Genomic DNA, 18,459 nt, shown 5'->3' with positions numbered 1-18,459 from the left:
ATGTGAATGTATACAAAAATAATTAAAGATGCATCCAGGTGGATGTCAACTTACAGGTGCCTCCAAAAATAATAAGGTGGGCATCATCAAACAAGGGGCAACAAGAACAAGACAAATAAGTTAGAGCTTCAAACCAAGACTAACAAACGAATTAAACTTGAGTAAATCTCAGCTGTAAATTTCCCTCTCAGTGTAACCACAAGGCCAGTTTTAGCCAAGTGTGAAACTGAGTAAAATACCGCTTTGTGCAACATCATCACCATGAGGTCTTAGCAGGAGGATTAATTTAAAAATAAAGTGCATTTGACCACACATAATCCCTGTAAGCAAGAGTGAAATATGAATACAACCATTAAGTGAAGCGTTCAGCTGACTGAGTTAAAAGGGTTTGTGGCTTTGTGCGAGTCAAATGCCGGTCAACTGTGTTTTCTGTGATGAGAGGGATGTAGACAATACCCCCATAATCTTTTCCCCACACATTTATATGGAAATGAGAAGCACTTTGAGTAGAAATATTCCATATCATAAGGTTACTGTCCAAATTACTACACACTTAATCAAATGAAAATACTTTGACCACATAGTAGTGTGTGTGAGTGTGTCGCAATGAAAGAAAAACACATTGGTCAAGTTTCTTCTGCCACATGTGTAAATCAGTCAAATGTGTTTATAATCCCAAACCTTTAAAGTATAAATTCAATCCATTGATCCCTTGTGAAAATCAAGTTGATGATATATAAAACATTTTTTAAGAATAATCAAAAATATTATAGTTATAACTTTCTAGCTTCTATCACAAGACCTCATAGTTTAAGTAATTTTAAGCATTATTAACACACTACGGTGAGTTTTTACCTAATATTTTTCACATTAGTATACGTATATCTCTTAGAGATTTTAGTAGAGTAAAAAACACCAAACCTCTTGTTTGAGCTTCTTTACGGTGAGGGTTTGTTGCTGCCTCTCTTTTCTTTGTTTAGACGATGGCAAACTAATTGATTTTGGGCTTTGGACTGTAATGCACATTTTTCACCATTCTCTGACATTTTAAAGATCACATAATTTATGAAGATTACTCAAGATAATAATCAGCATATTCATCTATAATGACACTCAAATGCTAATATTTCAGTGTTGTGTCACTCTCCCTATAAATGACCTTGTATTTCCTCCGAATGACCTTGTATTTGACTTAGCGCTGGTCGTGTCAACTGCGACAAATTCCACACCGAACTTGTGAGTGTAAACCTGACGTCTCCCTTTCCTCTAGCCTAGCCAGGTTTCCTGCAGGGGAGATGATAATCTTTACAATCCAAGCAGCAGAAATAAACAGGCATGGAGGTAAGAGGGAGCCAGGAAGTTGGCAAAGGAAGCATTTAATCGGGCTACAGGTCAACTGGGAGAACTGAGGGATTATCTGGTGAAATAAACCCTAAATTACCACATTGTTGTAGTCGATTCTTATTATCAACAAATCCCATTAATAAACAAAATCAACAAAAGCTTTTCCAAAAATAAAATCATATTTCTATGTACCATAAACCCCCGATGTAAAAAAAAAAAAAATGAAGACAACATGAGCTACTAGTTGCCAGGGGTGGTTCTAGGGGGGGACAGTGCCCCCCATAACACTGACTTTGGACCCCCCTGTGGCCCCCCTGAAAATGAAAAAAAAAAAGAAAAGTTTATGATTAAACGATTTCTTGGCTGACGGAATAGGCGTAACTAACGCTATTTGTCATTCTAGTCGGACCCATTAGAGCAGGGGTCTCCAACACGTCGATTGCGAGCTACCGGTAGCTCGCAAGCCCTCAATAAGTACGTAGCTCGCCAAGCAAATCCAAAATGTAAAAAATACACACACACAAAAAAAGGGAATGTAATTAAAAGAATCTACCCTATGCATAAACAAAACCTCAATCATAGCGAACTCTATTTACTTACTACAACTCTATATCTATCTAAGACCCCTCCTCCCCCCACCCCCCACAATGAATATCGACATATCAACGTTCTTGCAACAGTTTAAAATGGGAGTGATTAGTAAAATATGCATAAATAAAAAGAAAGAATGCTAATTATAGGTAACATAAGATAAGAATAAACAAGTTTAAATGATTTGTTATTGGTTGTGATCATTTTCTAAAGATTTTTGGATTATTGAAAAGTATACAGCTCCCTTTCATATGAGTGTTGAGAGCTGTATCCATAAATTCATTTTGTGCTCAAAGTGCACCAAATTGATGCATTTCACTTCAACATTTAAAATATATATATTTCCCGGGGGTGCATGCCCCCGGACCCCCCTAGAGGATGGGAGGTCCACCCCCAAATGAAGCTGGTTAAAATAATTAAATTGCATACATTTTATTTTAGTAAACCCTGAAAAAGGGTCCCACAGACCCTAACAGCACACAAAGGTTAAAGGTAAGCATATAATAATGTTAAAATGTGCTAAATATATACACTGCAAAAAAACAAAAAAAGAGGAGTAAAAGTAGCTCACGACTTGTTTTATTTTTGAAAGTAGCTCTCATCCTAAAAAACTGTAACTATAAGTATCTGAAATAAATATGTGTAATGAAACAAATACCAATAACTGTATTGCATTGTGTTCTAATGCGCAATTACTTCATACTGTCTTTGTCTTTTTCGTCCTGCATTTATTGTGCCCCCCCTCAGAAAATAACTGGCCCCAGCCTGGCCCCCCCAGTCAAATTGGTCTAGAACCGCCACTGCTCGTTGCACTGGGTGTTCCTTCATTTATAGTCAATCCCACAAACACTGTCCAGCTGCTGAAAATACTTGGGTATCAATACTAATGCATCAAGTCTGTGGCTGAATGTAGTCCCAATAAATACACATATAACTACAGTTTGAGAAATGTTTGCTAAAAACTACGTATGTTATATTAATAGTAAATGTAATACCATTTAAAAACACTCAACACTCATGCTAGCAGCTTTGCGTACATGCACTTAAGCACATCAGTCACATGTGCTGGTTTGTTGTCATACAAATGTTATTATTCACCACATAGTGAGGCAAAAGGAGAATTCAGGGGATTCCAAAAATCAATATGGTTTATCCTCTGGGAACCATTAATGTATGTACAAATGCATCACCACATGCAGGGTAGGGAAGTTGGCAAGTGTTGAGAGAACAAGACACATGGGTTTTGGTGTTTTCATTTTAAGTGGCGTTTTGGGAACAAAATATTAAAAAAACATTACCAGCTTTGTCCTTTCAAGACATATAAACTGTAATGGCTGAGGTAAAGGAAAAATAACATTATCCTGATTTGTGGAATTTAAGCTGGGGATGGGCCTTACACCTGAGGGAAGGAAGGGCCCCATCCCCTGGTAATCCTCAACAAATTTCTCCAGAGACCTTGCGGGTAAAGCACTGAACAGAACTGACTTGTGCCAACAACTGTTCAAATCTAAACCAGATGGAGATGATATAAATACTGGCTCACACAAAAGCCGTACCTACCAACACAGGACGTGCCAGCTGGGATAAGATGAGGACCTGATTGTAAATTCTGTCCATGAGGAGCAGCCAAAAACAAGTTTTACACAAGAATAACAACACAGTCAGAGGAGCTATTTATGCCTGTTTTGGTATTTATTCATCCCCAAGTAACACATGTATACTTTCTACTGTCTCTATGCATTTGAGTTTTCTGCATGACTCCACACTGCCTGTCTCCTCTCGCTAAAATCAGCTAACATTGAAAAGGCCTCGACACAGAAGCTGATTGAAACCTTGCTTGAGTCCATGGGGGTCAAAACAGATGTTTAGTTCAATCACTGTGACTGTGGTGTTTTATTCTCTCGGTCAGAATCACCTGTCAGTCCCTGACAACGCACTGTTTGTGTGTAAAGCTACTATGTTATGTTCATAGCAGCAGGCTGGAGGAGCATGACACAAGAGAGGACAAAGTCAAGGCTGCCATGCCTTCACCGAGTTCACAGCTGCCAGACTTTTATGATCTGTAACAACCAATAGCTTTAAACAGAAGCAAACACAGCCATTATCAGCAGTACAGTAACTTAAATCCCTGTTACACATTTAACTATTAAGATAGCTTTGGTGATCTGGGTCAGAAAGTGTTTTTTAGATAAGATATGCACAGGGGAAATTACTGTTACTGATAAAGTGTGTGCATTAATATTGTTTATTTTCCTTTCATTATAAACTAGCAACTAAGAAACTAACATTATCATACAATGTGTTGCCGTTTGGTTATTAACTCAAGGGCACTTCAGAGATCCCGAGTATGACGGTATCAAATAAGATATATCCTTCTGACTTCCTGGAAAGAAAAGCCTTTTGCGTGAACATTTTGAAACTTTTTGTCGACTCTATCCGAGCATTTGACTCCCACTACAGCTGTGGTGGAAGATTTTTAGAAATGTCTTTATGTCCTCAGTGGCTTTCATTTCAAATCAAAATGCAGCTCCTCCTTCCACATGACCATCATGGCACTTTAGAACGTTTTGTAAAATGTGTTTCTGTATACAGTAAAAACATTACTGCTTTGTACTTTGTACTGTCTTATGTGGGCATTCAGCAATAACAATAAAAGAACATTTCAACTGGATCGTGAGACAGAGCTGCAGGGTTCAGATTTGATTCCTGCACATCTCGCTGCTGCTGTTGGTAAAAAAACTATTTCGATCAGGTTTCATTTCCTGAAGAACCAGCACAGGGCCAGATTTCCATTTTAGATTTTCCATCCTCACCGTGGAAAGTGTGGGGGGAGCGTACGTCCTTTACAATGTGGCTGGAGATAACACTCGCTTTGTCACAACATTGGCGACAGAATGAGCCAATTAAACAGATGGCCCCTGACCCCTCTCTCTCACTACAACGTGGAAGGATGTAAACAAAAATTAAACCTCTGTGAACAACCCCACCCTGCACTCACAGCGCCGGCCACGCCTGGGCCAAAGGGAAAGACGCAAACACATAAAACAAAGAAAACACGCAAGTGGGTGGGTAAAAAATGATGTTAGAGAAACAACAATAAAAAGAGCATCTTCTAAAAAATGACTCTTTAATCACTTAAAGTATAAGCAATTAGGCTTTGACCTTTCTCTCCCGTTATTTATTCGATAGTTTCCACCACAAACGCCCCACTATTCACAGCATGAGTAGACACACTGGAAATCAAAGCCCTAACTCTGGCAGTGACCAGAACACGACTACTAACTTTACCTCACTTTACCTTACTAACTTTACCTCACTTCCATCGTTAAAATCATACTCCTCAGCAATATAATCCCTGCAACGATACCCACAGCCAGATTTCCTGAATGAAACGGGTGTGAAACTCACCTCAAAGTCCTCCAGGGGGAACTGTAGCATGTCCCGGAGGACATCACTGAGGATCTGTGTCTTCCTCTGCACCAACACATTTTCATATTCCAGCGGCTCAATCACCTTTGGCTTCACCTGGAGAACACAGAGAAAGTACTCGGTTACTTTTGATGTATGCAAAGACATAGGAGGAAATGTGGCTATTTTATTAACTGGATCGAGGAGAGAGATGACAGGAAATGAGGGAAGAGAAGGATGACATGCAACAAAAAACTGGGCACGTTGCAGTTCATTGTTGACACATTCACTGATACATATTACAGACAAAAGATATGGCAGATAAATCCCCCCCAAAACTTAAGCTCAAAGTGCCAAACAACAAGAAATAAGAATATAAATCAAATTGAAAAAAGGGGAAATGTGCAATGAAATTTTATTTATAACCAAGTAGATGATAAAAAAATTAATTAAAGTAAAAATAATAGAAATTAAGCATATAGTTGTGCAAAGGAGTAGAGATAATAGTTAGAGTTGTGCATTGACCGGCTTCTACTGTACATTGAGTTTGATAGCCAGCTGCTCCCACATTGGGCTTTACTAACACAAGCTATATGTCATATTCCATAAGTCTATCAGGGCAAATGCATCCGCCTCAGCAGTGGGAAGGTCTTGATGAGCTTATCCCTCCGTGAGAGCGAACATGCATGACATATATGTCAAGGAAACAAGGAAACAATCACACTCCACTTCAATTACAGGCACCATATGAAACACAATTATCCTTCACATCGTTAAACAAACAAACCTCCAACATCCTCTTTTACTTTCATCCTACTTGATGAGAATCCCTTAGTTTGTACATGTTTTAAAGCCGACTCTCAGGAGCAGATGTGGTTATCGAGAGGTGATTATGGATTTATGGTACATTACGTCAGTGTCTGCATAATGTTAAAGTATCGACCCACTAAAGCTGAGGATTGATAGAGCTTACACATAGTTACAGTAGCCATTAGATGGAAAGTCAGCTGTCAACACCTTTAGCTAACAGGACGGGAGGATAAATCTTACGTTCAAAGAAACAGCCGAGTGCAAAATTAACAGTGAAGTATCGGCCGATTTCAGAGCTGAGCGACGGCTCGGCCCACATGTTGCCTCCACATCTGGGACTGATAATACTAGCATGATCTCAGAGGGAGAGTCATGGATATTGACCTGTTTGAATACATGTTGCTAGCAACCTTGTTAATAACAGCTCACATTGAGGACAGAGGAGGTACGACTGGTTTCAAGGACACGGAGGGGATATCAGGGCAGGGATGGTGCCACCAAGTCTGCCAGCTAAAGTATGCTGGGACATTATCAGTCAACCGTCATTCACAGCTTAAACTGAACATAACACAAATAGAGTTACAAATAAATACAATCACACATCAACAAACTGTATTCTCTCTCTTCCATTAAAGGGATAAAGTAAAGGTCTGATGCATATCTGTTTCCAGGCAGGACAGGTACGTCAGGAAGGATTTAAAGATGTCTGAGAGATAAGATGTGTGTGTTTCTCGCTTGAATTGACCTAAATTGCGTAAAATCTTTCTACAAACACCAGCCTGTATCAGACAGTGAACCCTTAAAAAAACCCAGGTACATACAGAAGCTTTGTCGTTATTTAATAGGTGAAAAAAACCTTGATTATGGCAAGTAGACACAGCAGGGGAATTAACCAACGCCTTCTGAAAGTAAGAGGGAGTTAAGGTCAGAAGTGAGTTGATAATGTACAGCCTGGGGATGTTCAACACCCTCAAACAAAGACAAAGGGAGAGAGTCACTAGAGAAAAAACAGCAATTAAAAAGGGATTCTGATATTCAAAGTAGCTTCTAAGATATTTGACCCCATTATAGAGATAGTGCCATTTTCTCACCAGTGATTCCTGACCTCACGCTGTTGTTGCTGACTATTGTTTCACTCCAAACCCCACTGGGCTCTCCCACACTGTCAGTGGTCAGTGAAGGTGGTAAACCACACAGTACACTCAGCACTGAGCAAGAGAATTAACAAACATACAGTGCCATGTAAGCAACTGCTCTGTCATTCCCACAAAAACAACATGACCCTTGTGAAACACTTTTGTTGTCATACCTCAGAATAGGCTTATTAAGAATACTTGTTGAGTCCATGTATCTGAAACTGACAATAGTCCTGTTTCTAGTGTCTTTATAATACACCATAAACTATTTTGAACACAGTTAATGGTAAAATAAGTCCAGAACAATGCAAGCTGTATGTTTCACATCTGTACAGTTAAGTGAACAGACAGTCGTGTTTGGAAAGCCCATAAAACAGAAACGTCTGAAGTTATCTCTCTACAGTGATCCAGCAGCTGTTTAGCTGCAGCACCACTCTTCCCATCACTGCACCCTCACTTCCATGAACAATGGTGCTGTGTAGTGCCTCTCCACTCACTGATACATTCAATCTCGTTGCTACTGTCTTCTTCACATGGCCCTGCAGATTTAACACTAGGACACCTTGTTCACAGGGGAGGAAGTTAACACTGTTGTCAGAGTTGACTTTTGATCCAAATAAAGATGTTTTACAAGCCAAGGTTATCTTAAAAAATAAACTTGAGGAAGCTGGTTGCCTCCAGGTGTTGGTGAAGTTCAACATTCCTCTATGCTGGTGCTAACGTTGCACTTTCTGATAGTAAGTGCAAATGAAAGAAATTTTAAGTAGACGTTCACATGACACCTGCTTTGGGACTTTATGACTGTGGTTAACCTTTGGAGCGATGCACTCTAAACAATGTCCTTACAGATCATAAAAAGCTTTTTTAAATAAATCAAAAAGGTCTCATGTTTTTAAATGAAAGGTCTTTCAATGACTTACCACCACCTGTGGCACCGAGTCTACCTCAGTCTCAGCTGCAGCCAAGCTCTTGTACTGCTGCGGACTCTCAATGACCAACTCCTTCTTTGGAGATTTATTAGCCCTTCCTTGCATTGTCAACAGCTGTGGAAAGATATCTCCGAGCTAGATCCCAAAGACAAGTGAGCAGCCAGCATATCCGATGGAGAAAATCCTAGCGATCGAGTTTGCATTTCTCCTCACAGACTCACACACCCTCCCTTCTCAGACTGCTCTGTCTGACTGAAAGCAGTGGACTCACACACAGACGGAGGACATGGCCCCTCCTACACTCAGCTGTGCTGCCTGGGGGAGTTAAAAACCCTCACACACACACATACAAAGATATCTGACCCCACACTATCCACCTGCAGTGACACAGGGTTGACAAAAGGCAAACAAAAGATATGCATTCCTCAAGTATTACAGTGTGGTCAGGGACTGTCCACGCCTTGTGTGGGACAGCTGTAATAAGAGCTGGCTTGAGTTTCATAAAGGAGAACAAGCTGGGAGAGACAATGGGACAACAATGGGGCACTTCGTGTTACATTCAAAGAAACCGCCCAAGCGTCTACATACAGTGTGAGGGCACCAAGTGACGAATCGGCTGCAGCGATTTAGAAGTGATTTCTCCTGTAAACATCACAGATAAGCTGCCAGGCTCATCCGATTGTAGCAGGCGCTTTAGAGACAACATGGACACATCTTGACCCGCATTAACTGCTAAAGACTGAGGAGCAAATCAGTCAACTCAATCTGAAGCAACGCTGCTATATATCAAGTTAGTCATTATCAGTGTAGCCTGTAATCTTAATGTAGCTCAATGGATAGTCCATCAAATTGCATTTGCATTGAACAATAAAATGTCTACTCCTGTTCCTGCAGACTTTGATTGGGCAGAATGCGAAGTTGCTTCTGGCCATTTGAGGGCCATAAAAACAGAGTGTGATATAGTAAACAAGAATGTGTTTTACAAATATGAAACTGTCCAGAGAATTGTGGTTTGAGGAGGGGTGGGAGTGTACTGCATCGTCTGCAGTGAGCATCCAAAGTGGAATTTTGGTTAGGATAAACATCCAATGAAATGTAGCTCTTAAAAAACCCAAATATAATCCTTTTTTTACCATTTTCTTTTTGGAAAACACCTGCTTGTGATTCATTTTACTTTAGAAAAATGTCATTTCAACAGTGATATGTACATTATAAAAAAAAGTGACTAACAGCACACAGGTATCTGAGACAGGAAGTGTACCTTGACTCACTCTGACGCTTGGTGAGCCCACATGCACAGGAAGGTAATCATGTGTAACTCACCCTACAGAGCATGCTTGCACCTGATGCGGAGGATACGCTTATATCTCTAAAACACACACAGACAACCAGCATAGATGTGGATCAGTGACAGAGGGCAGCTCACTTTATATCCATATTTTCTGATGCTGTCATCAAAATGTGCTTTTTGATGTGCCAGACAGCAGTGATATGATCTCCACGTCTGTCTGTGAAACCTCGAGGGCATCATGGTGCACCCCAATACCAATCCCTGTGTGGGGCCCATAGGGTCATGTGACTATGGAGCAGCTGACCTGGCCCTTCCCCCCCTGGCTTTAGGCTTAGATACAGGCGTGTAAAGATAACATCCTCCCCTGCTGTGGCCCTCTGAGGAATCTGCAGGTCGGGCCCACTCCTCTGTGGGTCGACTGGGCTGCGTCATGCTGGAATTCCCCTCAAGCAGTTGCATCAACAAGCAGCGAGACAGAAGCTCGACCTAAACACAATCTCTCTGGTTACTAACGGTTACAATCTCAGCTGCAGTCAGAGCCAGCCGTGAAAACGTCAGTGACTCATTTGACTGTCATAGTTTGTGATGATAACTCACTTATATTGTTGGACATTTCCTTTAATGTACTTAATTGTGCATAGAGAACTAATTGTTTGACTTTGATCTTTGAGTTTAAACAAAGACGGCTTCCTCTCCCAGACATCTCATATCTGCAGTGAGAAGAGATAACTATCTTCAGACACTTCCCTTTTACTCCGCAGCCCTGGTATAGAGGTGTACACATGGTTGGCGTGGCACAGTTCTTAAATTAAATTCAGACCTTGTAATGTCATTCAGATTTATCCATGGAAACCATTTCAAATGTGTTTCTTTGGGGCGATTTGGCTGAGCAGGAGGGCCCACTGAGCCTTTTAGTGGCAGAACAAACACTTGTGTTGAGCAACAAAGTTTTCCAATGGCCAAAAGCAGATGGACAGGACGTTTTAGAAAAAGTGTTTTTTTGCTCAAAAAAGGTTAAGTATGCCATGTGTTGTAATGAATTGGAAGTAACTATCGGACACAAATAGATTGTTTCTTTGATGACTCAGTACAGAGGGATGAAAAACAACTAAGGTCTGTAACTGGGCAGAATGTCAGTTTTTATTATATTATTCTTCTGGTTATTTGGCATTGCCCTATAACGCTATACAAGACTGTGATGTTTTAATTATGTCAACACTAATAGCAATAGTGGCTTTATTTGAATTCCCATGCAACATCATATTGCACAATAATCAAATGTATTCAATCTTTATAAATGTACATATAGTAACATTTGTTTTTAATTACAGTGTAATGTGGCATGTCAGAGTGTAATAAAGCTCCTTTAACATTACCACGCCTGAAGTAATGCTAGACAATGTGTCCCTAGGAAGACATTTACCCAAACATTTTAAGTATAGTGCTGTTTTATGTACATTACAATACTTAGTGCATAGTATTATAGTTGTCTGGATTGAGGTGGTTTCTTGCTCTCATTGCAGTTTCATTTGTTTGTCATTATTGTTGTGCAACTCTTTCACATTTGTATTTTTTTCTCCTTCAATCATGTTGTAATGCTCAGCTTGGACATGACTATGGCCGGGCCTCTTGATTACATAACACAGGCTTGATGCAATCTCCAGGCCATCCCAGCATGAGCCAAAGCAAAACAGGGTGTAACCTGGAATGCAACAAAAACACAGCCCACCCCTCGCCGCCCCGCTACAACAGCACCAGGACCCACCATCCTGAAGCCTGTTTTCAGTCCATCCCGAGAGAGGCCTGGACTGTGAGCTGAGAATGAGATTTTAACATGGAGGTAATAATGACACTGTAGCGTGTCTACACCCTCTGTTAATAACGTTACTGCTGTAGGACGTGGGATACAATGGCATCAGAAACAACAGGATGTAATCATGAGGCAAAGACAGTCGTCTCACACAACAATGTCTGGAGACAATACTGTACAATATACTATATATGTATCATTGTTGTAATACCTAAAGCTAAATACAGGTAGAGACGAGAATTGAGGGCAGTTTTGATTGATCAGTGCACGCCTTAAATGTAACAAAAAGTATTGAATATTAATAATGCTGCTGTGTGCGAAAAATCTAACTGATGTTGCCAGAATTTATTTTAAGTACATGAGCCTGAGTGCTGGAAATAATGGGCCAGTGTATCAGTCAGCAGGACACACACACACACACACACACACACACACACACACAACAACACACACCACACACAACACACACACACACACACACACACACACAGACACACACACACACACACACACACACACACACACACACACACAACACACACACCACACACACACCACACACCACACACACACACACACACACCACACACACACACACACACAACCACACACACACACACACACACACACACACACACACACACACACACACACACACACACACACACACACACACACACACACACACACACACACACACACACACACACACACCACACAACACACACACACACACACACACTTTGACGTCCTGAGAAAACAACATCAGGGTGGCTGTGAAACGTCTCAAAAGAAGAAGCAATCACCAAGAAAAACATCCTGTCGCCAATCAAAGGTTGTTTTACCGTTAATCCATTAAGCTAATGCATACGAGCTGTATTGATGTAATTGGTTGTCAATGTCATCAATAATGTGAGCACGGTTTGAATGTAATGCTAGATATCTGTCAAATGTTACATCTCTAACAGGGTATATGCAGGAATCCTGAAGTCAAATGTAATACCTTTTAAGACTTTTTTAAGACCCTTTCGATCCATTTAAGACCTCATCGCCACTTCAAGTTTTAACCGGTTACCTTGGCGACACACTTCACCTCACATTTAATATTTACAGTATTGATTGTCCTTCCTCCTCATCTTCCAACCATTTGGACGCAAACTCGCATTTCCCCATAACGATGTTGTTTAACAACCGGCGTAAACGGAGCTTTGCGCGCTATCAAGCAGTGAGTGTGCCATGTCCTGATGACGTCAAATCCAACGGGATGCCTAAATAAACTACACAGAATCACACTACACACCTTCGCAATGATTACATTCAGGCACACTGTAGAATACAACCTCTTTGGACAATTTATATACTTATTGAAAACAAGCTACAAAATGTAATACCTTGGAAAATGCCGTTTAATACTTTTTAATAGCCTTCATTTTCGCTAAATTGCTTTATCAACTTTTAATACATTTTAAGACCGATCGAAAATAGCCGACTTAATGTTTATTTTGAGATATAAGAGAATTACGATATAAGTATTAAAACTAAAGTTGATCCATATCGTAATTCTCTCAAAATAAACATTAAGTCTGCTATTTTCGATCGCTCTTAAAAAGTATTAAGAGTTGATCCTCTATAAATAAACAAAAACAAGCAAATAGTAAAACCATTCTTTACAATTGGATATTTCTGTATTGAAATGATGCTCATTAGTGAATGAATACATAAACTGAATAAATGTAAACATTTAAAAATATATACATGTTATTTAACTGCTAATAAAGTTTAACCTTTTTTAATTGAATATTGTAAAATAACTAATATTTATTTATTTTCGAATGTATTTATATACATACATAAGTAATATCCTCCATTTTATGAGAAGAGGACAAATATTTCACAATGTCATATTAAACACACATGTTTAGACCAAGAGTATGATGCATCTTTGTCAAGAAAGAAAGGAGAGCATTCATCAAGAAATTCAACCAATTAAATGGATAAAATATGTGAGTGGTTTCTGGTTGATGAGATGCAGACCTGGTAAACTCCCCAAAATGAAGAACTTATAAACAAAGCACAATCGACTCATTAGGCATGGTTCATTGAAATGAAAACAATCACAGGTCCAAGTAAGAAGAATTACTCCCCAAACATAATTGGATAAAAAACGCTTTTATGTGTGACCAAGCTGACGTCACAGCTTTCTCTTTCTTTCCCAAAAAAAACATCCCTCTGATAAAACTGGCAGACGATTCAGCGCTTCAGTTACAGCATTCAAACATTGCATAAATAAAGGAAGGAAGCTGAACTTTTGTGACAGCAAAGAATGACGATACATTAACGCCGAGAGGTGTAATTGATAGCTTTCTCAAGAGCATGAGAGAAACACAACACTGTCGAAATAGAACAGCATTCACATCCATGCATTATCTCAAACCAGTGACTTTAATTTTTGGAGGCAGATCCCTTCCTGAGGGAGAACGAGATGCGAGTTTCCACAAGGAAGGAAAAGGCAGAGCTGTTGCAATCAGCGAGTGAAATAACAGAGCAGTGTAAAAAGCCCTAACAGGTCATTTAATTACTTATATCCATGCCTAGAGAGTACAGATCACTTTCCCACACACAGCTTGGTCTCTGAGTGTGTGTGAAAGTGAGTGTGTGCCTGGCCTCTAACCCCATAATCCGGTTTTAAATTTCCCCCCAAATAATTACCTGCTGCAATCAGAAGGATTGAAAGGATAGACATTAGGGTGTATATCCTTTTATAACCTAATGGATTCAAAAGATGCAAATCGTGATGAGGAAGGACATCCTGTACAGGACCGTGTTTAATGCTGCTGTTGAAGTCAGTGTACCCTATAGAGGTGCCCAAAAAATAAAATAAAATGTTGTCAGATGAGTCGAAGCGGACAACATCTTCAAATAAAACAGTTAGTTGTGTGATAACAAGCACAAAATCGTCATTGCTGTGACATTGCATGCTTTAACACACACACAAACACACAACCTCCCAAACTTGTATGCTACATTTCAGCCAAAGGGTGGGGACATTGTTGTGGGACAGAGCGAGCTATAAAGCTGCAGATACAAATATGCCTTTTGAAAGGTATGTATCAAATCATTAATGAAGTTATCGAGTTTATTCTAATAGGCCTATATTTGACATAGGAAGGGGAGCCAAATCTGAATGACTCGGCAGCCCGCAAAATACTAACTGGTTTGTCTTATTGTGGGATGGTAGGCACTCCTGATTCACATTTGAGTGCACACGCATTGAAAATTATTCGAATACTTCCTATCCATTCGTAATATTAGACTAACTCCATTATTTATTGATGGATTCATTTTGTTTTCTTCTATTTTTGTCTTGGCTAATAACCTTTAACTGCCATACAGTTGCAAACCACATCCTCTGGTAAAACTATTGATTTACCAGACTGCGAAATGCTGACGGAGGATTAATTGACCCCGTCTGGATGATAAGGCCTAAATCCCTGCTCTCAGCCAGGGCCACAGTCACTCTGCTCTCTGCTGTGAAGCCGAGGAACCACCGGCGGGAACGTGTAATCACACACACACATACACATACACACACAGTATAGGAAGCAACACAAACAAGAAGGGCAAGGCAAGCTGGTACGGAGCAGCAGAAGCCCTGCCAAGCCCGCTGGTTCACAGATGAAGAGCGGTGATTGATTTCCAGCACACACAGAGCTCACTGTCCCACCGCCACCCCCTCATCCTCATCCCAGCCCACAGAGGCTTTAACCCATGCAGCAGTGCAGGGGCAAGATCCAGCCCTCCCACTGCCCTACATTTCACACTGTTAACACTGACGGTTACATTCTCAAAAGGCTGAGTGAGGACGATGATGAGTGTTATTGCTTTAGTTGCGTATGTAATCAATCAAATGTGACAGACACCAGAACCAGTGCCAGTAAAATGAGTGATTTGTTGATGTGGTGAAACGGTTGCATCAATATTCTAATATCAGAAACATTTGAATCATTGATAACATTTATGTCCTGCATTTTGCTGTCCTAATAGAAGAAATCAGGGAAGGAATGCTGCATAAATAATTTGCAAAACATGTAAAAGTGAAAGACCCACTCACGCCCAGTTCTATAGGAAGAGTAGTGTTTATGTTTTAGAAATGAAAAGGGCAGCACGCTATACACAGCTTGTACTATGCTGGTTCTGAATGAAGGAATCAAAAATCATTCATTTACTAAGAAAAATGCAGAACATGCAGGTTAAAGCTTGTCCAATGGGAGTATATTCTGCTTTTCTGTGATGATGATTACGAGTTGGATTAATGAGAAAAAAACTAGTTAGAAAAGTATTTTATTTATAGATTAATCACCCGCTCAATCACTAAATGGATAAACACACACACACACACACACACACACACACCTTGAGTACTCTGGGTGTTGGGAAAGCTCTGGACTCTCTCCGGCTCAGCGCCCTCTCAGCCTCAGACGGCCCGATGGGCTCCCCTCCCTTACAGATGTAGTCGCTACAGTTCCTCTCTAACACCGTACGCAGCCCATCAAACACCACCGCGCTGGTGGTGCACCCCATTCCTCCAGGTCCAAACAGGCATCAGTCAGGAGTGAGTGACCCAGTTTCCTCGCTCGCACCCTGCTCCTCCCTGGTCCATGATCTCTGACTTGCAAATCCACAGCTCCCGACCCGGGGAGAGTGCACTGGTATCCGGGCAAAAAGGATCCAGAAAAGAGAGCCCAGGAGCACAGCTGGAGGATGAGTTTATTCAGTCTCACTGTAGTTCTTAGCTGCCCCAGTCTGAGCTCGCAGGAATACCTCAGTCAGCGGACGAGATACAGTGAGTGAGTGAGAGAGTGAGTGAGGTAGAGCAGAGAGCGAGGGATGGGGGATGAAGGATGCTGTGTGAGCTCCGCTGCAGCTCCAACCAATGCTGAGCCTCGCATCTCACATACTACTATGTGCTATCTAAATTCCCCTTATCTTTATTCTTTCATATCCACATTTACATAATGTAAAATTGAATAGACATGAAATGAATCAATCCCTTAAATGTTTTACTCCACAAATTGAGATTCCTTTTGGGAGGCGGATGAATAATTGTGGGATAAATAGGTTAGAAAAACAGAGTCTTATATCCAGAGGGAGTCTGATTCCATGGTCAGGCAAACAGCAATATGGCTGAATGCTTATTTAGTTCAGCTGACAAACTAGAGCCACTGGCAGAACAAATGTATGATGAATCACATTGAATGGGTGGCATATAATATGCAGTAGTACAGTAAGCAGTGCACCCTACTATATGTTGGAGTACAACAACATTTGTTCATTTGTGCATCAACTACTGCATAACATTTTGTATTAAAACATCAGCTATTTACTGCAGTAATATTCAAACTGTTGGAAACCCTGTGACCCGAGTGGAGCCTCAAAGAAATCTGTATTTACAAAACATACCAAGGACATGGGAGGATTTAAACCTTTTAGGCCAAGACATCAAATAGGGAGTTTTTGTTTTTTTCCAGAAAAAGATTAGCTGCTGCTTGATCACAAGCTGGCCGCTCTGCCAAGAACACGATATATTGTGAGTGGAACGACAAAATGTGATCATACAAGGGCTTTTGAAAAGGCCAGGGAAGGATTCATCCGCTAGCTTGGCATTTGATTTAAATGTCTCTGGACTTCAATGAGGAGGACAAAAGATGAAAGCAGGAAGGCAGCGAGTATATTGAAAAAAGATTCAATCTTGGAAACGGGCTGGAAAAACACTTTCCTGTCCTTTAGTTTGTCTTTCTGAAGGGCATCTGAAAAATTCTCCATATCGTCCTTATTACAAAAAGACATATGCATTCACCTGTGGGATATATGGAGTTCAAACTTCAGTTTTTGGAGAAAAATATTGAATCAATTCTCTCAAATCTCTTTTACTGAACCTGAAGATAAGCCTCTCAAAAGAGCCAATCAAAATAATTTGCATTCACTTCTCCTCCAGCAAGAAGATTAATCCTGTTAAATGTGATGCAAGCCTCCCTCCCCCAACATTTAAACACTGGATCAGAGATACTTGGGGTTCTTCAGCTCAGAAAATATTTGCTTTTCATTGGTCTACTGACAGATTCTTGAATGTGCTGAAGCCTTTTAACACATATAGTGATTTCCATTTTACTTAGAAATGGGAATTATTCCTATTCTTGCAATCTAAATCCAAATAAGTAGATTTCGGAAAGACATTTGTCAGACCCATGTTGTCACCCTGCTGTCGTTGCCCGTGCTTCACCCTCTGATAATGAGGACGAGGGGGGGAAGACAAGGAAACAGGGCAGTGTTCATCTTGGTTTATTTATCTCTGCTTCTTCCCTTCCTGCAGCTGCAAGTCGCACACTCAAAGACCCCTTATGAACTCAATGGGTATTGTCAAAAATAATCCTGCATGTCAGAGGGGCACGCACATGCTGTATTTACTGAAACACAGCAAAGTCCACCACAGCCTCCATTACGCTTGGAAACAAACACATGCAGGCATCTATCCAGAAACTTCCTTTTAAAGGTGAAAAACATTCACCTTTTAACAGGTTCCATTAAAAAGGTGCTGACACAAGCACACCCATAAACACATTATCACAGGTAAAGAAAAAGTAAAGATCCCTACATTCATGATGGTGCACTAAGCCGTAACTGCCTGCCTGCGTTTCAGCCTGTGTTAATATTTCAGTAGTGCTTGACACACTGAACTACATTCGAGTGTATGATGAAATGAACTGAGAAAAGCAGCTGAGTATATGAGGGGATGCAGGAAGAGAGAGAAATGTAGAGAGATACTGAGAGAGGAAGAGACAAGACTTGAATTATGCATATTTGATCTGTTAGGAAATGTATATCCTTTTTGGTTTATCCCTTTTCTCGCACCTCGGATCAGAGGGACTTTGGGCTTACTCTCAATAAAATAACAAGAGGCAAGAACCGGTAAAACTGCAAAGTCATAAATCCCCTGTTTCAGGCGAACAGACACTCTTTCTTATTTGTACATTGAGTGCAGATTGCTAACCCAAAATGCATACATTATACTTAGTTGGAACAATATGCACGTGCCAAAAATCAATGTCATGTGGAAAGTTTGATTAATCTTTTAACGTTATG

General features: G+C 40.4%; 1 protein-coding gene across 1 annotated transcript in view; it reads right to left on the bottom strand.

The window, feature by feature from the left end:
• zmp:0000001200 (dedicator of cytokinesis protein 9) overlaps window positions 1–15,900 on the bottom strand; it is a 54,922-nt gene extending 39,022 nt beyond the window's left edge. Inside the window, 2 exon segments of the mRNA XM_034213278.1 lie at window positions 5,344–5,460; window positions 15,733–15,900. Coding sequence (XP_034069169.1) covers window positions 5,344–5,460; window positions 15,733–15,900 — 285 coding nt within the window.
• Window positions 15,901–18,459: the final 2,559 nt, after the last annotated feature.

The sequence above is a fragment of the Gymnodraco acuticeps genome, unplaced genomic scaffold (genome assembly GCF_902827175.1).
Source record: "Gymnodraco acuticeps unplaced genomic scaffold, fGymAcu1.1, whole genome shotgun sequence".
Taxonomy (NCBI): Eukaryota; Metazoa; Chordata; class Actinopteri; order Perciformes; family Bathydraconidae; genus Gymnodraco; species Gymnodraco acuticeps.
The sequence above is the reverse complement of the archived record's forward strand: the minus strand, read 5'-3'. Positions and strand labels throughout refer to the sequence as shown.